Source organism: Pieris rapae, chromosome 5, assembly GCF_905147795.1.
Source record: "Pieris rapae chromosome 5, ilPieRapa1.1, whole genome shotgun sequence".
NCBI classification, from domain to species: Eukaryota; Metazoa; Arthropoda; class Insecta; order Lepidoptera; family Pieridae; genus Pieris; species Pieris rapae.
The window spans coordinates 80565-102459 of record NC_059513.1 but is presented as its reverse complement, the minus strand read 5'-3'; the positions used below and the strand labels follow the sequence as shown (position 1 = coordinate 102459).

Sequence of the window (21895 nt, the reverse complement as noted above, 5' to 3'; positions counted from 1 at the left end):
ATTGAATAAAGTATTAAGTGTCTGTATGGTAGAAGATTTTTCTGTTTAATATTCTTAGCACGTTCTTCTAAGAAATATAGTCAGAGTTAGTATGAACTGACGGCATCACCGCAACGTAACTTTGAATACAAATATATGTTAAATGAAACCAAAAGTTATATCTCACCAGACCACAATATATTTTTGCTCCATAAATCTCTAACAAAGTACGTAATTCTTATTTACACAAAATGGAAGCATCGAATGCTAAACGACCTAATACTGTAACGCTAACCATTTGAAATACTCATTAAAGAAATTTGATCTACAAAGTTATTATCAATCAAATTCATACATCTTTATCTTACCTCTATGCAAACCTAAATTATGGTTAACTTCAAAATACAATTTTATTAGTCTTGTTGTGTTGACACAAATATAACATAGAAAATCGTCGTACGAATTTGTCAACGATCACTGGTGGACGATGAGCTGAGAATGGAAAATACTTTTGCATATAAATTCACTCAAAACGTAATTAATTTTTTTAAATTAAGTACAAACACACCATTTATATCAGACAAACAAAATGAAAATACTAAAACAAATATTAAAGAGAAGCTGCTTATATTTAAAGGCTCTTCTCCGTCATTCGACTATTATCTATTGCGATTGTGCAAAAATCGACATATAGAATCGTTCTCAAAGAAAAACATAAATAACAGAGAAACGTCACGAATTTACAACCATATCACAGTGGAAGAGAAAATGGCAGTCTCTTAGCATTATTATGCGTCGAAATAAAAATATAATAAGAATTGTTCACATCGGTCAGGCAGACGACACAAGTTCATAGAACATCGAACACATATTATTCTTATAAGAATGTAAATGATACATTTTAACAAATCGATTACACGTTCTTATAGACATAACATTACATAATATAAGAAGCCTGAAGACTCTTGAAATTGTTTATTAATGTTTTTAAATTGAGTAATATTGAAATATAAACTTGTTAAGGAATGCTACTTTTGCATCTACTTTATAAATATAAATTTCTGTATAATTTTATTATTGACTTATAGCGTAAACGATTGTTGCGTAATATTCGTAATCCTAAATTAAGAATTAGTGTTTGAATAGAACTTCTGCGCGAGTTTATTAAATATTTCAGTAACTCGGTGGTTCAAGTGACACATTGCGTAGTTCCGTATTTACTACGGATGTAGTACGTTTCTTCAGAAATTTAAATGTAATGTAAAAATAAAATAAGAAAAGTTAGCTTTTTTAAAGCTTTTGCTTGAGATAAAAAACAATGCTCGTTTGATAATATTAGATAAAATATTGTCTCGGTGCTTCATCAATCCCTTCAATATCAAGCTTATGAAAAATATTTCTCTCGTTCAAAATATGTTCTTTCGTTCTATTTCTTAAATATTTGTAGGAAATTCGATGGACAATTGCAAATTTTAAAAACGACGATAACACGAATAACTTTCGACTCATTTCCCACTTCGGGTGTAATGCACGAGAGGAACATATGTTCCTATATATATATATATACAGATATATCGCTACGTCACGGTATTTGTGTTATTAATGTGTGAAAAATGAACAGAGCAAAAGAAACTTGGCGCACGAGTCCCTTTCATTAACCTGAGCGGAGTCCTCAATTGATTCCTTTAAATCGAAGAGATCGTTTTTATACCTAAGCTAGACGCGACAAAACGACTAATTTTAGTAATCGCTTCCTAAACTAGTGAACAGACTTCCTCAGAATTTTAAAGACCGGTACGTATTTTAACTCTGAAGACATTATAAATATATATATATATTTCATCGAGTAAAGTTTATGCATATATAAAATTATTTGATTGAGAAACGTTGTTTTCATCGTAGTTACTGCGTAGTTACTGCGGAGGCTGCATTTGAACTTTCCGACACTGGCAGAGCCATTTGATGATTCTGGCGTTCCTCTCGACGACACTCGGCGGTTCCGTATTTCGGTAAATGGGCTTCTGCGCGCCGGCAGGCCCTTGCACCTGGAAAGACCTCGCTTGAGAATCGTTACGTTCGGGAGCACCCGTAATAATGGACGGTACGAGGCAGAGGGAAGAGAACTCACCGTGTAGTCGGTGGTGGCGAGTTGATTGGAGTCGACCGTGGAGGCCGAGGAGAAAAAGACCGGGCTGTCCGGGTCCTCGTCTCGAATGACCGCGTCGTACGTGCGGGACTCCAGCCCCAGACGGTCGAAGAACACCTGCAGCCGGGACTCCTCCGACGGACTGTCCGGAGAGTCTTCCCCCTCGCAAGGGGCCGACGCGGGGCTCCGCCCGTCGGCACGACGGTATCTGGGGGCGATTCGAGTTTGATTGAAAAGCCCCAAAGTTGATATTCGACGCGAACGACGCACCGACCTGTCGGAGATGTCCGATTTGGACCTCAGAATGGGCCGAGGTCGCCTCTGCTTGTACCGGAGACACCTCTGGCGCTTGAAAGTCCCCAGAGGCGACGTCACCTCCTCCGCTTGACACATCTAAACAAAAATGTTCTTAATCGACATCTGTCGAGAATACAACTGTGCGTTGATGAAGCAATGTGACGCAAAGAAGTAGACCTGCGGTGGAGCGTTGACGTATTCCTGGGTATCGTCGATTCTCGGTCTCATCCGGTACATCTCTTCTTGGTACTGAGGCTGTTTGCTGACCACCTCCGCGGGGGCCTCCTGGTACCTATGAAAAGTTGCCCTGTCAGTGAAGACACTCGGTTCAGAACGACGTACGGCCGTGTCTCCAAAGCGTACCTCGGATATTCCCTCGCGACGAAGTCCTTCCTGCCGACCGAGAGGCACTTGAGGGGCGCTTTGTACGAGCAGTCGTAGGAGAAGGGATCGTCCTGGAACTGCGGTGGAGGCGCACTCGCCTGTCGGAGGACTCTCGGTTAATATTTTGGACGGAACACCGAGGAGGCTTCGCAGCCATCGAAAGCGACCTCACCTGGAAGTGTATTCCCACCCTGGGGTGCGAGGAGTAGAGCGGGCCGGGGGGCGGGGACGGAGCCCCGTCCTGGAACTGAGGAGGGGCCGACACGAAACACTGCTCCAGGGACGACTCGCGGGCCCGTGGACACGCGTAGCGTCTGCGAGGGTCGAACGACTCGTAGGGCGCGGAGTTGTCTCTGGCCAGAGGGGGCGCACTGCGCTGGGTGTAGTGGCCGCTGGAACCCCCCGAGTCGCGCGCGAACGACGAACCGCAACGACTATGTGGTTAATAGTAATTCCAGAATGAGTTCCATTCATTCAAATATGGTCGAGTACAAAGATGGCCGACTCACGCGTCATGCCCGTGAACAGGGGCAGGGCTTTTGTTCAGTTTCGTATTTTGATACCATCTTTCCCATAGTCATTTTGTATGATAATTTGTTATTTTAATTAAAACTCTGTCATGTTTGCCGATGAGTAGGGCAGTGATGCCAACTCCTACAAAAACCCGTAAAGTTTCTGTCGTACACTTGGTTGGAGAAGTAATTTCAAATATGAATAAAAAGTACGTTGAAGTACATAGTAAAAAATAGCTGTTGCATTTATGTGAGTACATTTTACATATATACATATATATGGTAATCAATGACCGAATAATATAAAAATAAAGATAATAACAATGAGATGAAACGATTCTTGATTGCGTTCGAAGCGTAATATAAATTGTATATAATGACGTGTATGTAGAGAAAAAAAACCTCTAAAATATCCCCCTAAAACCCCCCATACAATTAAGATACCCCTAAATTTGGGGGGAAATCTCCCGAATTGGAATCACTGGAGTGGGGATGTCTGCGATACAAATTTAATACGTGGCATATTTTAACCTGTGTCTTATATTTCATAATAAGTATTCATATTTTATTTTATGATACTCGAGTCTCAAACAAATGACCAGAGCTTGTGATTATTTTGAAATATATCTGGAGCGTACAATCGGTGAAGATAGATTTCGTGATGACATTTCCCCCAAAACGACAGTTAGCGTATTATGTACAATATTATATATAATTATTCCAACTTCACTTACTATCCGATTTAAATAATAAATAATAATATAAATAACCGATATTTATTAGAATACGAAAATAAATCTCTAGAATTCACATATATCCAAAATTATGTCCGCCGTCTCAAGAAAATAAATAATGCAAATGAGCCTTTAACAAAATCACAGAATTAAAACATTGACTCAGCACAACGAAAGCTCTGATTCAAATAGAGGTTAGCAGTTCTTCTGATTTATCCTGGCATATACCCCTAAGAGGCAAAGCCAGAGAGTTAAGATCGACCCATACCTATTGTACGACTGGTAGTTTTCTTCGCCCGGAGATGGATGCTCCGAGAAAGCGTCGCACGAAGACATCAGCGACGAATGGTTGGACCTGAAATGATAAATTGCATATTTTAATTTGTCTTCGTGATCATTCGTCGATGACACGAACGAGGCTGGACGAGTCGGTACCTGGTGCCTTTGGAAGAGCACGAGGCGGTTCTGTGGTGAGCCGAATGCCGGCGTCTCCTCGGAGAACGCCCGATGGACTCCGTCCCGACCACGACGCTGCACGCGGAAGAAGAAATGAATTATTTTTCAGCGAGGCTGGTCTCTCAAAGACGATTCGAGGCGTTTAAGAAAGAGCGTTGACGCGTCGACAACTCACTGTTCCGGGAATCCGTGCGTCTGAGCGTGCAGGTCCGGCAGCGATTTGTGACTGTTGATGTTGGCGGTGCCGTCCTCTTCGCGGACACTCGGTTGAGAGTGGGAATTCGATCTCAAATAGAAAACAATTCATTCATGAATATGAAAACACGTAAATGGTTTTATTGTTGTTAGAAGTGTTGGGAATCACGGTGAATATTACCTAATGTACCTGGGTGCCGTATGAGCGTACTCCGCGGGAGGGCTGATAGTATCCAGTTGGTCCCCGTGAGGGGACGTCTCCTGCCCCGGATTGTGCGGACTCGACTGTGGACTCGCTGTGGGAGCAAGGAAAGAAGCGATTCTTGTACATCGACTCGGTCCACTTAAAAGGCACACCAGCCTGGCGTCTAACGAGAGACTCACGTATCGAATAAGCGTTCTTGATGACGACTTCGCTGGCCCTCTGTCTCGGGATAACGAATGACTCCGGGAAGAAGACCCTGGCGTCCCCGAAACTGAGCGGCCTCTTGTCCTTAGAGGCAGACGTGCCAGAGGAGGAGGTCCCGGAGAAGGTGCCCGAAGTATGCTGGGAGCGAGACAACTCCCTGTCCGTATACGGCTCTTTGACGCGACGTATTTCCGTGAAGGGTTTTTGGCCTGAAATTCGAGGTGAGTCATGTGTACTCGAACATATCTCTTCAAATGTTTAGTCGTCGTTACTTACAGGCATAAGGAGGGGAGTAGACATTTTCCCGACTATCGGCGTGTTCAAGGAGTCTCCTCAGAGTGTTCTGGAGCCCTTCCCCGGCACTCACCGCGCGTCTGCTGCTGATCCTGGTGGTAGCATCTGAAATTCAATGAGGAATAAAGTGCCATATAACTGAGTGCTCCTTAATAATTTATTTCTTATAAATTAAACAAAGTAATCGAAAGAAAATGATAACTTAGATCAGGTCGTTGAGGTCGTAAATGAGTGATTATAAACTTACATGGGTTGCAGCAGGCGTCGTTGTCGAGTGTCCCGGAACTGACTAGGTGACACCCTCCGGCCGCTATCGCCTGGCTCAAACCACTGCTCACCTGGCAATCCATTAAATGAACAGCAAAGCTTTTATGGAAGCGGTTCCGTGTCTCAATAATGATGAACTTATAAATTTCTCACCCTCAAGGGCAACTCCTGTTTCCGATCCAGAACGGTCTCCGACTTGACGTAGAAGGCTTTCGACTCGGCGAGGAGTTCCACCGCCGACTTGCGTTTCTGCTGGGGCTGAAGGGCGAGGGAGCGAGGCGCCGCCATCTCTTTCTTGCGCGGGAGCTTGAAACTCGCGAAGAGGGAGTCGGCTAGCCGACGTCTGCAACGAGCGAGCCGCATGAGCCGACTGCAGTTACAACAATACATATTTTGGAGTAATGTCACATCCTTCGCGTCGTCGGTTACCTAGGAGGGGACTCGAACGACCTCGAATAGGAAGCCGCCGCCGCTGCACCTTCGAACTTCTTCCTGACTTCTTCGACCTTGGACCACCCGGATTCGACATTCAGTCGCCTCGCCGGTGCTGCCTGTGCCGCATATTTGGCCAGCTCGTCCCTCGTCCTCTTCACTGAAACCTCAGGTATGAAATCTCTGTGCCGTCCTGACCGCGCATCGTGACATCTCTCTATAAACTGCCTACGCCGAAGCGAGAGGGTCGCCGATTGCTCTTCGTAGTCGTCTAAACACCTGAAACAGCGTTTCTTCATGGTTAATAAGAGTATGAATGCTTCTTGTTTACTTTGTTGGCATGACAGCTTAGATATAATGAAACCGCCATGAATAGTCATAAAGAATTCCATAAAAGGGAATGAAAGAGCAGAAACCGAACGGGATTAGCAGGTGAAAGTGGCCTTCGTAACAGGTTAAATGTTGATTGGTAATCTAAGGACATAATATTACGTGGGAGTTACTTTGAAAGGCAATCATTATCTTAAAATATCGCCAGTCTGCTGACTAAAAGGCCAGCGACGTAACGATACAGACGGATCTAGTACGGATGCTAGAAAAGATAAATGACGTATAAATTGGACAATTAATTAGTAAATTTTTTGTCGTCTTTGAATCTCTGTTTTAAATGGATGTCCAACGGAGCTTAAATAATTTTCGATTTCCGATCAGGGCCAATTCTAGGTCGACAGTCTTATTCCAAATACAAAATTCCATAAACATTAATTAAATGGAATATACCTAGCCGGTTGCGCAAGATGCGACCTGCAGGGCTGGTAACAGGAGAGTGCAGCCATGTCGGCGGATGAGCGCGCGCAGCGGGCATCATTCGGCTACTGCACACCGCTCCACGCTCCTCACATAAACCTTGACAAACACAAACACAAATTTAGAAATATATGATTTTTCGACCGCTGGTGTACATTTCCGGCTCCATCCCGGTAATGGCTTAGAAGACTATGAAATACCTAACAAAACTAAACCAAATTATGTTAACAAGAAGTTCTGCTCACATTAAACGAGTGACTTTATATCCACAAACAGAACAATGGTTTTAATGACGTGCTTTAGGCCCGGTGTCCTACATGACCATCGCGAGAGCTTGATAATGTGTCATAATACGTGTACGTAACAAACACTCATGTAGGGTGTTGGCTGTGCCTTACGGTAAATTAAAATTGGAATATTATATTGAGTTAATCACTTTTGGTACGCAACTAAACATTACCCAATTTTCTCTGTATTTGTTAATCAAAAACTTTGTTCTTCCAAATCACTAAACGTGTCTATTCAGTACATTCGACTTATTGTGCAACAAAGTGGCGTGATTCTACGTCAGCAAATAACTCTATTCAGCACTTTTGCAGACATGTCTCATAGAACAACAAAATAATTAATTTACTTAGATTTAAGGTTCAAGAGTTGTATAAATATATGTAGTATCTAGTGAGCATTGACTTCTCATTGTATTCTAATGATCTTAATGAATAGAACGACTCGGGCATAGATTGAGACAGACAGTTGACAACTCTTATATTATATTACATGGAGGCTAATTTCAAAAACTTAATTCTACACTTATATCTATCTTTTTTATTTAATCTGTTTTTATTTACTTCGCATACCGTGTTCGTAACTTATGTGTAACATTCGAAACTAACTCTAAATGTATTATTACAATAGATTAGACTGTTTTCTATCTATGCTTTATGCTCTATAGTCAATGGGCTTCAAGAAAAAGTTGACGCACGCGCTTTCTTTATTGCGAAAGTTTTGTTACTTGCTACACTTATTTATTTAAGACGTCGCTTTATCATTAAATATTGTAATGGTTGCAGGGCTATGAAAAAACTCAAGTGTTGATGCAGCAACCCAAATTACTGTAATATTATAAGAACGATGATCCCACCTAGAAAAGGGAGATTTCGAGTCAATTTGCAGTGCAATTTAAAAATGCATGGATGCAGATTTAAAATCCCTGAAGTTTTCGCCGGTTTCAAGTTAAATCCTTTCATTACCGTCAAGCACTACGGGAAATAATGAATGGGATTTTCCCTTCGAAAATGCGTTTTCTGTAGAATTATTGGGGCGAAGCATGGAATATTTTTAAATCTATTTTCACAATACATGTTAAAGTTATTAAGTTTAAGGTAGAGAAAAAACATCAGATAGTTTTGTTTGCAGATGATACGTCCTTGATTTTTAAAATAAAACGAAAAATAACGAATTTTGACGATGTAAACAACGCTCTCTCTTCGATTGTCCATTGGTTTAGTATGAATAACCTTCTGCTTAATGCAAGAAAAAAGCGAAATGCATTAAGTTTTGTGCAAAAAAATGCATGGGTTATGGATACTAGACCAATTATAAATAATGAGAAATTGAATCTGAATGATACAACTGTATTTCTTGGAATCACCATGGATTCAAAACTTCAGTGGTCCCCTCATATCAACGGATTGGCGAAGAGACTTAGTTGTGCAGCTTACGCGGTTAAAAAAATTCGCTCACTGACTGATGTCGATACAGCTAGACTTGTTTATTTTAGTTACTTTCTCAGCTTAATGACTTATGGCTTATTATTATGGGGTCATGCTGCTGATGTCGAAACTATTTTCATTCTGCAGAAGAGAGCTATTCATGCAATCTATAATTTAAAATGTAGGGAATCTCTGAGAGAAATTCATGGAAATTAATATACTTGCCTATCCCGCACAATATATTTATGAAAATATTATGTATGTATACAAAAATAGATATAAGTATACTAGAATATAACATACGCACAATATGGCAATAATGGCAATACGCGGAACAAACGCAGGCTGCAATTTTGATAATTTCAAAACAACCATTTCAAGGGTAACGGTTGCTTTAATTGCAATAACTATAAAATGAGAGACACGCTCACGCGCACGCTAAACTGAATCCAATTTCAATTGTTACGAATACATATTCGCAATTATTTTTTTATCTTCTTTTTCTAATACATACTGACAGCAGAAATATCGTTTGTAGTACTTATAATACGGAATTTGGGGATTAATTATGTTGAATCCACCTTTGTTAAGCCTGCCTATTCTTATTCAAAACAAGTAACAAATAGACAAGAGAGGGGCCGCCTCGTCGCCGCCGCTAATCTATGGACACGCAGGGTACACGAATATCAGATATGCTCTAGATGTTTGTGTATAAGGCGACCAGTTCCTAAACTATTACAAACTGATCAAATTTTACATCTTTTGACATATCTTATCTTTGAAAGTAGGAAAGTACACTTTAGTAACTCAAAACCCCTCACACCTATTGCAGCACATCATACGCTGTAAACCATTTTTAAATAACCACGTCAGGTTTTGAATACCTTTTCTCGTTGGGCATGAGAGCTCTATGTCATAGATGCGGTCGATTCATTCAGATACCGTTATATTACGATTCAAAAATCGAACGCAGGTACTGTTCCATATTTGAATCATATTTTTTATTAATCTACAACACAACTCTAGATATACTTACATACTAGTACAGATAATCGATAATGTAATGCTTTATGCTACGCATTTACTGGTAATCTAAATTCAAAGAGGTTATAAGTACTAAAATATGATGTGGCTAAATCATAAAAGATTCTGTTCCTATACTAAAACAAATTGTTTGTTTAGAGGGTTGTTTCTATTAATAATTTTAACCTTAGGTGCAAGAGAAATATGTTTCATACAACACTCTGCGTAATGTCAGATAAAATCAGTGTCCGTTTTGCTAACATCAATAATGTTTTGTGATATTCACATGGTTATCTTGGCAGCTGACTTTGATTTACTTATGATAATAAATTAAAGGGCTGGCAGCTCTCACGATTGACGTTTTGTCCACGCTTAAGCTTGTATGGAGGAAACTGCAGAGACTTGGATGGTGCTATGTATTAATTTGTGATTCATTGTCTATACTCATCAGATTGAAATCACTTCAAATACAAACTTCGTTGAAGAAATCAATGATGAAAAGTAGATGATGCACTTGAAGAGAGTTGTAGTCAGAGATCGGTTGAAAGGATTGCCAAAACTACTTGACGACGCTTATTTTCTACAGGAACGGAATTAAACTTTGAAAAGTCGACACTCATAAATATTTTTTTATTATTAAGACAACCCTTATTAATATGGTAAATATTTATTCACCCTGAGATAACGTAATGAATATTAATTATAATGAGAGATATCAGCTTCACACGTCTTCCAATTTACTGCAAACAGTTATTTGTATTACATTAAGGCGAACTAAATTGTTCCTAATGAGAAAAGACATTAATCATCAATGTTTATTGGGCACGTCGTGCACCACCACTTTCTGGAGCAAGCTGCTTTTAGAAGCTGATCTTTAAGAACAACACCTAAGGTGTTCTTTCCATATGATTTATAATTGACAATTTATTGCGTAAATCTTAGCAATGTATTAGTTTTGCATAAAAGGGTACATAACTGAAACTTCAGCAAGCTTCAACGAAAAATTTTTGCTAGAAAGTGTCATATTAATCAACTAGTTTATAATATGCTTTGCAGGTGACGTGAAGTCTCATATAGTAGCAATAATGGCTGAGAATTCAAACTCGTTAATTAATTTTTGACTATGTATTTTAATCAATATCTGGACTCTTAACTAAATTATACTAGGGATATTTAATTGAAAGTCATTATGTATATGTTTATTATCTTTGTTTTTTTTTTTAATTTAGCATCTTTCAAGGTTTTCTATAAATCTTATCTTGTCCTTTTTTTTAAATTCAGACTAATTACCCCTGAGATGTTTTTTTAAACGCGAAAATGGGTAGAAATCACTAGATCCGGTGAATATAATGTTTCATAGATTCGAAGCCACCTTCTTGAACGGCAGCCATCGCAACTATAACGCACCTGCACAAGCAGGTGCGTTATCTTAGTGAGACAAAAAATCTTGGCGACGCAGCTCTTTGCGTATTTAGGCCACGTACAGATGGCAAAATATTGACGCGCCTGGTATATCGTACAACCGAGTACATGAGCGCGCGTCTGCGCTCAGAGAAAAGTCTCTCGACGCAGGCGAACGCGCGCTTCGATAAGTACGGCCGTTGAGTGCGCGCTTTCTTCTTTTTAGTTTTTTTGTGACTTGATTTGTATTCACTTCAAAATGAGTGAATCTGAAGATATGTATTATAACCATAGAATAATAGCTTCGTCCAAGTACATTTTCTATATGGAGACAGACACTGACGAGCTCTCTCGTAACGCGCGTGAGCGCTTATCATTTAAACTCTTTATAAATTTACATGTGAACAAGGCCTTACTCACGCAACTTTGTTATTTGTCCTGCGTACAAAGTCCCTATAATAGTGACTCAATGATTAAATAAACCAATAATAAATATATACCAATACTAATAATAAATATATAAATATAAACCAATTATATATATATATATATATGTTCGACCACTTGATGGTTTCATATAGGTATTGTCATAAAGGTGAACCATGTTACGTGCACAGTTATGAATCGAGTGAAACATCTTGTTGTAACAAACCCAAACAGACTCCCGGCGTGCTGACACTTTTTTTATAAGTCTTTATTACCTCTGGGATAAAATAGACACGGCGATGCACTCAGACTATATTTATTCATTTACTACAGAGGTAGGGCATTTATCATTTTTTTTAAATACGTTCCAATACGACGCAAACAAATGTCTTCCATTTTTTAAAACTAAATACTAAATAGACATCGAATTAAATCAAAACCAGACCCAAGTTTTCAATTATCAAACCTAGAAATACGTAGATTAAGGTATCACGATTTTTGGGTGGTCATTCGAGTCACCATCGAAAGCTGAATTTTCCTTCCTTAGATGTGTCAGATTTTTCATTACATACGTAATTATACAATTAGGAATATACTTTGCCGCCTCGTGTCTATAATAGAGCATCCTCTCATACCAAGGCAGCCAAACGACACGAGCTCGTATGGTTTGTGTTGTTGAAGAGTAGTTAAAAATGCTAAAAAAAAGAGTTAGGGTTTTCGAGTGGTACAGTCGCCAACGATCATTTGTTCGTCCTCTAAAGCCGTTTAAAGAAAAGGTTACATTATTTGTTTATCATGCAAACTGATCACTATGGAGAATAAGACTTTTTCACTTGCAACGCGCCTGCTAGCCAGAGTTCTCTACGAACGCAAACAGTAAATCTATTGTCTACGGAAATAAAAATAATCGAAATAAAGTACATATCGTCAGTACAAGAGTACCTACACAATATGGAAATGTTCATTTACATGAGTTTTACAATTGTCAACACGGCGGCTGCATACCGATGTCGCCTTTTGTCACCATGCCGCTGACTCGAGACGAAGAATGCATTCGGGCTTTTCAAACTAAGAGCGGGATGGACTTTGACCAATCTTTGGAGCACGTGTCGTTCTACAGGCCGCATTATACATTTACTACCTGATAGCTAAAAATCATAAATACACACCTGTATATATATATATATATATATATATATAGCAGTTATCAATATATCGAAATGGCTAGTCTTTTTGTAAATACCTTAATCTATTAGTGTTGAATGTTGGTTATTTTTCCTATGTATTGTTTTTGTATGTGATGTAAAAGTAAAGAGTTATCTAAAAGGGTACTTTATTTTGTTTATAAATAAATAAAAAAGATAATATTTTCATTACGCCGGAAGTACTCGAAAGTATGTATATCATTTGCCATTATGACATTGACACATCAGAATTCGCTGTCGATTAAGTCTTTAAATTTACGCATTACTTATTATGTTATGTATCTTACATAACATTAGAACACTACGATTATACGGTTTTCACAACGGACAGTTCTATAATAAAACTCTAGTAAGTGCCAATAGTTTCCTATTTTTAAGTAAAGTAAGTGAAAAATAAAGATTCGTAACGAACCATGATTTTTTTTGAATCATAATACTACCAGTGATCTGATCACGCGTAAATCTATTTCAAATGAGGCAAATAACCTAACATTCAATTATTATTATACACATAATATCTAAACAACTATTAAAAATGTCATCAATGTCGTAATCGCGAGCACGTGCCTGCATTTCCACGGAACTTCCTTAATATGCTTATTCGTACGTAACTCTATCGCTAACACTTGTTAACACACGGTTCCAATCCATACATAGATATATCGAAAGATCTGGAAATGTGAAATTGTAATATTACTGAGCGGGATAACACGAATTTCCGATTAAATAATATATTTTAGATGAACTTAGTTAGCAAACGTAATACAGCTTAGGAACTGCGTCTGGACCACGCGTAGGCCAGATCTGTGGGCCGCATATAATTAATACACTCTAAAACGTTAAACCTTTCGGATAGTCTAGCTTTACGAAATGTCATGTATGGGCGTCAATGCCCTTGGTTCAAATCTATTTCACATATCGTGACGTTGCACACACACTTCATTATAAGAATTAAGAATGAAACAATTCCGAGAAAAGAAACATTTTTCCTGCTTTCTATAGAGGCCGCTGTTTTTGCAACAGAATCGATTTGTATACGTGCATCGACCGTTACGATTCTATATCAATTATGCCCTCAATCGATTTCGAATTACTATCAGCTTTATTACTTTAGCACATTACAAATTAATACATATATGACACGCCAACTGCATACTTTGCTAGCGTTGGTTATAAGGCAACGGTTGATATGGATATTATCAATAGATCATTCGATAACGCGAAATCTCAAGAGCCAACATCTTTGTGAAACTAATTTCCAAGTAATAAAGATACACATATAATATGTATACATTCCCGAGAAATGGCTTCGATTCTGTACCTATTAGATAATATACTTGGAACTCAATACGTACACGAGATTTCCTCTCGTTCGAGCAAAAAGTTCATTGCACTTTGCCTATTCAATTCCTAGCGTCGTGAATTTCATCTGAACGAATCGTGATTTGGGCCACTTTTTTATGAATAGTTTGTCTAGCGAGAGTTTAAGCATTGTTTCGGCTGTTTCGGTAACAAAAGTGCCAAGCGATTTTAATTCATATCTTTGAGCCCCGGTTTGCCTTATTAAGGCCATAGACCACATATTCGTTTTGTCCACTTCATCGTAAGGGTGTCTTTTAAAAGATTCTTGAACATTTTTATTTATTTATAAAAAAAACACTCGTGCCTTAACAGGTGACCCTATATTGACACGAGTGAACAATAAGTAATATACTCTACAAATAAAACACAAAAAAAAGAAAACATATGAAAGTACATAATAAAAAATACAAGAAATTTACTAACTACTAAGTATATACTATATACTATACATATAATATTACTTTTGCCAGCTCACTCAACGGACAATGAAAAAGGTCCGCTAGCCTATGTATTTTGTTAAGTAAATTAATACACCGAATAACATGAGCCTAGCTGTGGGCACATGAAGTAACGGCGGAGGATGTCGTTTTCTGACGTGTCCATCAGGCACATTGAAGCTAAAGTACTGAAGTATTGCCAAAATACTGTCCTTGCCATGTAACAACATGAATTTCGTGGCACAAATCGCCCATTACAGAGAAATGTCATTAGTCCTTGACATGTGTCAAACGTCACATCCAAGATTGCCGTGTCCCACTTCGTCTTATTTGTTTATTATTTAGAGTAAACGTTCCGTAATAAATAACGTTGCATAAATACTTAACAGTTGTGCTGTCAAAATTCTTCTGTTTCTTACCTCAATGCTTAATATAGTCAAAGACCACATCAAGATAATACGTTGTGATACTGTTTTATTAATATATCATCTATAGAATATAATCCTTTATATAGCCATACGAGTTATGCTTTTTTGTTCACATTTATTCCGAACAATAGTATTAACAGCGATCTTTGTTTTAAATCTTTCGCCGCTAAACCATTTATTAGAATTCGCTCAATATTAAATCCGAGCATTCTCTCTATCAAACAACTCGGCACTAAGTGACGTAATCGTTACGTTACTTTCGCAGATTTGACATTTTTTCTTTACCGGTTACTTCCGGTTTACTGCTAATATTATTAAACTAGCAATATACTTACATTTCTCATTACAATGCAAAAATATGTATTTTTCACGATTTACAGAATTTCTTCACCGTCTATACAAAGGATTCTGAGCTTCTTTGGACACATGGCACGCAGAGGTCTCGATAACTTCGAAAAGCTTGTGGTGACCGGTAGTGTTGATATAGCACGAGACCCCAAGGCCCATTCTTAGGTCCAGGTACAGGCCTTAATCTGAAGCGTAACAGCTTTTATTTTTGCATGCGTGCGTGCATTATTAAACAAACAGCGACTCACAACGTACCCCCGTTCGATTATCATCAACTCGCTCCCAACTCTTTTGAAGCCCACATGTACCACTTATTACGCTACATCTAAAATCTGAAAGTTTTAAAAATAGTCACATTTTATTACACTTTGACGTTAGTCTCTTTATACGTATTGAACTAGACGTGAGTATCAACGCAACCGGTAACAGTGAGTGGGTTTCATAAGTTTACGGTAGCGCAGCCAAGCCTAACAGGCTAAAACACTCATTTCTTAGTCTCGTAGTCCACATAGGACACAATTCTGCTTGGGCTTTTAAGGAATTCATCCATCGCTTCAAGCATTGCCATAGTTGAGCAAATATTAGGGGAATACTAGAAAACATCTGGTGGGGCTCTAACCGACTGTATTTTAATATAATATTATCTTTATAAAACTTAACAAACTCTGCAATCTGTGATCGAGATCTGCAAAAGTGAAAGCTTTCTAAGTTTTGCTGAAGGCTGCAGTGTTAAGCATGAGGAATTTAAAAATTATTCCGGCTGTGGTAATGTGGATCATTGAATATTCTCGATATTCTTTAAAGCTACGCTGCACTGAGGAAAAAAGCCAACATCAGATTTCATAGTAATTCTCGCAATAGAGCGGTAAGCATTGGAGGCCTTTAGCAGTAAACCGAGCATTGTGCTGGCTTTCACAAAAACCGCTGACACCTCATGCCACTCGATAATATATTCCCATAGTCTTCTCATTATGGTGAGACACTACTGAGTACTGGTTGTGCCGTAAAATAAAAATAAATCGTTTATAAAAGAGATGCAATGCAGGCAACGCCAGGGGCTACATTTAAATAGTATCTACCTACTCGAGTTTGAAGCCCTTGATGAATGAATTTCTGTACAACCTTGAGAAAGGTAATACTACACCTTAAGAGAACTGGTCAGGGGATAATATCTTACGGTTATACAACGATACACGTCGCCACCGCAGCCCGACAGACCGCAATGGCTCTTATATATTACACATACATGTGCTGCGTTTACAAGCGTTATAATATATGTATATAACGGAATTCTTTATTGCGTTGGATTCAAAAGACACTGTGTCCGTAGAAACCATCTGGCCATTGTCTCTGACTCGTCCTTGACTCTATGCCATTTATCGCTTTTGGCTTACGCTTAACTATGCTTTACACTTTACAGTGACGAATCGGAATTCGTTATGTCATACAAAGTCAATAAAATTACAAATAACGTAAAGTCTTTCAAAGTCTTTGGGAAGCGTATTTCCCTAACCCACCTCATTGCAAAGGAAACTTATCTGATGTTTTTAAAAATCTAGTATTAATGTTAGGAGTACATATACATATAAAGACAGTAAAATTCCTTTCTGAATAACGAGTACTTTTTACCGCATTCATACACTTTTAAATGCACTAACCAGTTATGTACGCACTTGCTTCTTTGAAAACAAAAAGAACTTTTTAACGCTCGCACGACGAGTTTTAATAAAGTAAGGGCTGGTGTTTTATATTTTAAACTACGTACATGAATACGAGTATGAATACGTATGTGAATTTATTTTTTAAATGATTAAAAAAAGAAAAACCATTAAAATTATCAATGATGTCCGAAATTCCGAGGCGGCTTTTTAATAGAACGTGTAAAACTACATTACCAGGCATTTATATATAAAACGAGGCATACTTGATCTAAAAAGCTATAAGCAAACAGAGGATTATCAAATTTGTTTGGCGCGTCCTTCTAGATGCAAACAATCCCAAAAAGCTTATTTATATCCGTCGTCTAGCAACTCGAAGGCAAAGAAAAATAAACATTCCCCGTGTATATTAAGAAGCATACTGATTTATGGTTACCTAAATAAACATGTTTATTATGTAGCTTAACGAAGAAACGGCTATAAAGTTGACGTATCTCAGGGCGATGACACCCTTTTCGATATTTTTCTTGAGTTTTAGAGCATTCTTTTAGAACGTAACTAATTCTGGCTATCACTTGCTTTTTTTCTTCTTGTTTCAGAAATGTCTGCTGTCATAATTAGACTTGCAAAATTTCCTTTGCTTACATGCATCCAAGTAAACCTCTTGAGAGAAAAAATTCACTTAGTGCAAGTAAACTATGAGACGCTGAAAAGGGGTAAATTGGAGTAGGTAATCTAAAGTTAAAATTTGCTCTAACTGGGTCAAGCGGCAGACGATTATTACGAAAACTGGAATAGTAATGAGCGTTAACGAACAACTTTTATGATCTTTATTTTGGATTAATGAATGAAGATGTTGTTACAGCGAGCGAACGAATTGAGTCATTGAAATAGTGCAAGACCCGGAACGGCTCAAGTTTTGGGAAAATTTTAAATATACTTACCTAAAAATGAGGAAATAACCAATTTGCAGAATTACATACTAGACGAGTATTAAAATCATAAGCCGGTGCAGTATCTCGCTTTACTAGCACAAGGCCGTTCCGCGTGAATGGGGAGATTCATGAATTACGAGGGCCAGTTTAAGGATTTTCAGCTCCTGAATCAATAGATTTAAGTTCAAAAACTTCAGAATGTTTTCAACATAATTATTTGAATCCAATTACTTAAATGAAACATTTATTTATTTTAATATATCAACATGAATACACTTTCAGGGCAGAAGATCAGTTTAACGTGTTCATACGATTCTTAAATAAAGGGAAGGTTAGGCCGAGCAAAACACAAACCAGGCCAAGGACACTTCTGCGGCTCAAGGACCAGCCATTGACAGAGGAAATTATAACAAAATCTCTTTGGCACGTTCAGTCTAAATATGTAGAGCCATTTCATTCAGAACAAAAGTGTTTCATGCTAACGGTTAGAACTAGTTGCTTATAAAAAAAATAAGCTTAACGCCTATTCACGGTATCCACTAAAATTTATATTTCTTTGATTTTAGTAGATGGCTTTCTAAAAAAACAATATATCATTACTTTTGAAATAGGCATTAACTTTTACGTGATTCTACAGTATTTTTCCCAAAATACATTTTATTTTTAAACATAATAACCAATTTCAAAATATATTTTTAATAATTATATTAAGAAGTCATGCTGCAATAATTGATAAATAATTACAGCACAACATTTCTCACAGCTTAGCTAGTAATAATATAATATGACATTGATCATTAAAAATCAATTAAAAAAATTGGCATCGACCTTCCCGCCTGCATAATAGCCTCGTAGACGGCAGAACCTCTGGAAGATATCCCACCCTAACAACGTTAAGACATTTACGTGTATAGTAGCCAAACAATACATGAAATGGTTGTATTGTAAGATGCGGCCAATGAAACAATACAGAGCAGCGTTCTTGCTCAGAGACCTACTTGAACGACAGTGCCATTTTATTTTCAGGTTCTTATATCAATACAAATTTATCATGTTTTTAATATTATTAAACGTTTAATTCTAAAGGTCACGACACGGGGAGTTTCTACCAGGTCTAGACTAGTTATTAAATTTCATTCAAATCCCTTAAATTCATTTTTGCATCTCATTTACGTTTGGAAAATACATACTTACATACTTTGTACTGTAGAGATTACTTGACAGCCTACGAAGGATAAAAAAGTAATTTCTTTTATGTCAAGTCGCAAGACGCAGCCCTTCAGCAAAACGTAGTGGTTTATGAAACATACTTTTAAATGTAAAATGGTACAACTTTTCTTTTATTTTAAATATGTATAGGGACAACCTCATTTCTATTAGTCATAAGGATAACATTTCATCAATAAAGTAACTTTTACATTTTTAAATAAATGTATCAATAAACTAAACAGATTTTGTATCTATAACGCATTGTTATCGTAAAACGAAATAATCGGACTCATTAGTCAAATGCATGGACAGTTTCGATTTTCGCTTCAAAACTTAATATTTCACTGCTTACTTGCTAGAAAGAAACATTTACAAACTCTTAATAAAATTAAACACTTTTTATTGCACATTAATATTATGCTTAAGCACCCATAAGCTTATAATACACCCTACATCAAAATAAATTTGAATCCATTGGTGCTGAAGGAAATTATTTTTAATTGTGTGCTAAAGTCAATTCGGATGAGAAGAACTGGCAGCAAACTCTTTGTCACTCTTTTACAATTAATACATTAATCAATAAAAAAAATCCTGAAAGAATGGGCAGAGACCGCCACTCTCCACTTGCTAGTGTCCCGACATACTCATCTTGCTTCATACAGTTTCATGACATTCACAATATCTTGCCCCTTTTTTATACATTGTATAAATTTAAATTATCTTCTATTTGTGAATGGTAAGTAAGTAGGAAATTAAATTAGTTATAGTAGTTTTATAAGACTGCCAAAAAAGGTTTCTATATGTATGTCCAACTCATAATTTTTGTGTAATGCAAAGAAAATTTCTCAACAATATTCCATGTCATTTTATTCTTGCCTTGTGTCAAATTCACATTGTCTATAAAAAAGATTTCTTTTACAACACTAGGGCCAACCTAGGTTTACTCATAAAACACATAAAATTATAATAATAATATCATTTATTTGCAAGAAAGTTTATAACAATCAATTATAAATCCACATAATCAGCCACACAAAAATAGGCATGCAAATATATGATATATTAGTTTTAAGAACATCAGTCATAATAATAAGTCAAGCTATTTACAATCAATTGTCAACAAACTTATAGGCCAAATATTCACCCAAGCTATAAAACCACCTTGACTTAAAAAACCATCATAATAATAATATTTAAAATATAAAAATAAGATAAGATTGAAATCATAAATTTATTATTATTATTTACTTGTATACTTAGGACCTACCAGAGTGGTTAATGGAAAAACTGCTTATGTTATTTTAATAATAATGCATGTGGCTCTATGTACTCTAGATATTTAAACATGAGTGAGTCATGTAATGATGGTATTAAAAATTAATTAATGACTTATTACATAAATTTCTCAAATCAGCCTCTAATCTCATTATAATTACTAAAAATAACTAAGTATTCAAAATTTAAATACCAAGAAATAATAACCTACTGGTTAATGGCAAAGCTGGTTTTGTTATTTTAATAATAATGTATGTATGTATGTGGCTCTAGGTAGTCCAGATATTTAAACATGTGTGAGTCATGTAATAATAGTATTAAAAATTAATTAATGACTTATTACATTAATTTCTTGAATCAGCTAATAATCTAATACTTAGTTATTTTTTATTATTACTAAAAAATAACTAAGTATTAAAAATTTAAATACCAAGAAATAATACTCAGACAAAGTAAATCTTTGTTCAGTACTAATGTTTAGACTTAAATTTTATAAAATTCATCATGATGAGAATCTATTCATCTATATACGGAACTTTAGCGACAGTTAGCCAAATCATGTACTGGCACATACAAAGCAAAACTTACCATATAGACAAGAAACACAGGTTCAATTAGAGCTTACTTCACTCACACATCGTAAACTGTTATATGGGCAAACCTACTACCGTAATAAACACACCACAAAAACACAAGTCGAGAGACAAAATCTAGGACCTGTTTATATTCATGGGAAACTTTACTTTTACAGTTCAATTCAATAGTAAGTATACAAGTTCCAACGGCAACACAAAAAATTGAGAAAGAGAGAACATAAATTAAAATCGATTAATTAATTCTCAAACGTTCGTTTTAATGCAATTGGTAATTGCAACACTTTAATTCACTTTTTTATAACAAAAAGCTGATGATTAATTTGGGTTTCCAATAATTTTAATTTATTTAAAATAAAACTTGGATATGTCAGTGTCCATTAACGGGATCGCGGCGCAACGCATGCGTCCGATAACCAGTATCGCCACCTGCGCAATTCCAACTGTCGTCTGTCGAGTGTCGGTATTCACTAGCCACTACTTGATAAGTTGATAGTTGGTGGCCGTACACTGAAGACTGAAGAGATGGCCGCCCGCCGTAACTTCCAGCGCAGCGTAGCTCAACTGTTTGTAACTCACTGCGCTAGTGTGCTAACTCACTTTTCAAACCATTTGAAGCGTATGTCACGTGATCCGTCAGTTGTCCCCAATCCCCATAATAATTTACTTACGTGAAAGTCTTAGAATAAGATTCAGCATAGGCGCGATATATATATATTCTCTTCTGTTCTCCTTTGTCGACATTTTTTATCGATAACAAAAAAGGGATTTGTTTCAATATTGTAATTTCAGTATTTTTTAAATTTTATAAATGACATGAAAAGTTTTACTACACTTGTAAAGAGTAGCTCTATCGAAGGTGGAAACCACACATTTGGGGTATTGAATAGAGGACTTGGGCCTTTATAAAGTAAGCTATGAGAATCAGCGTTAGGCCTGTAACGGAGCAAATGACAATTGACGAGTGCCTG

At 37.0% G+C, this 21895-nt stretch overlaps 1 protein-coding gene across 1 annotated transcript; it reads right to left on the bottom strand.

The window, feature by feature from the left end:
- Window positions 1-155: 155 nt before the first annotated feature.
- On the bottom strand, window positions 156-21680 carry LOC111000388. The gene is made up of 17 exons (XM_045628342.1): window positions 20920-21680; window positions 6886-7011; window positions 6103-6384; window positions 5827-6016; window positions 5654-5744; window positions 5389-5511; window positions 5088-5321; window positions 4885-4999; window positions 4684-4794; window positions 4488-4583; window positions 4321-4407; window positions 2979-3240; window positions 2786-2904; window positions 2600-2714; window positions 2400-2518; window positions 2108-2333; window positions 156-2024 (listed from the first exon to the last, which is right to left on the bottom strand). Exons 2-17 carry the CDS (start codon window positions 6939-6941, stop codon window positions 1893-1895), a joined length of 2358 nt encoding a protein of 785 aa, XP_045484298.1. The 5' UTR covers window positions 6942-7011; window positions 20920-21680; the 3' UTR covers window positions 156-1892.
- Between the last annotated feature and the right edge of the window lie 215 nt (window positions 21681-21895).

Bases quoted from the DNA above. Each gene is read 5' to 3' on its own strand.
- LOC111000388 (XM_045628342.1), bottom strand. From the start codon at position 6,941: ATGGCTGCACTCTCCTGTTACCAGCCCTGCAGGTCGCATCTTGCGCAA. The intron at 5,000-5,087 runs GTGAGTCTCTCG...TTGCTCCCACAG, and splicing joins CAAGAACGCTTATTCGATAC to CGAGTCCACAGTCGAGTCCG. The intron at 4,584-4,683 runs GTGAGTTGTCGA...TTCCGCGTGCAG, and splicing joins ACGCACGGATTCCCGGAACA to CGTCGTGGTCGGGACGGAGT.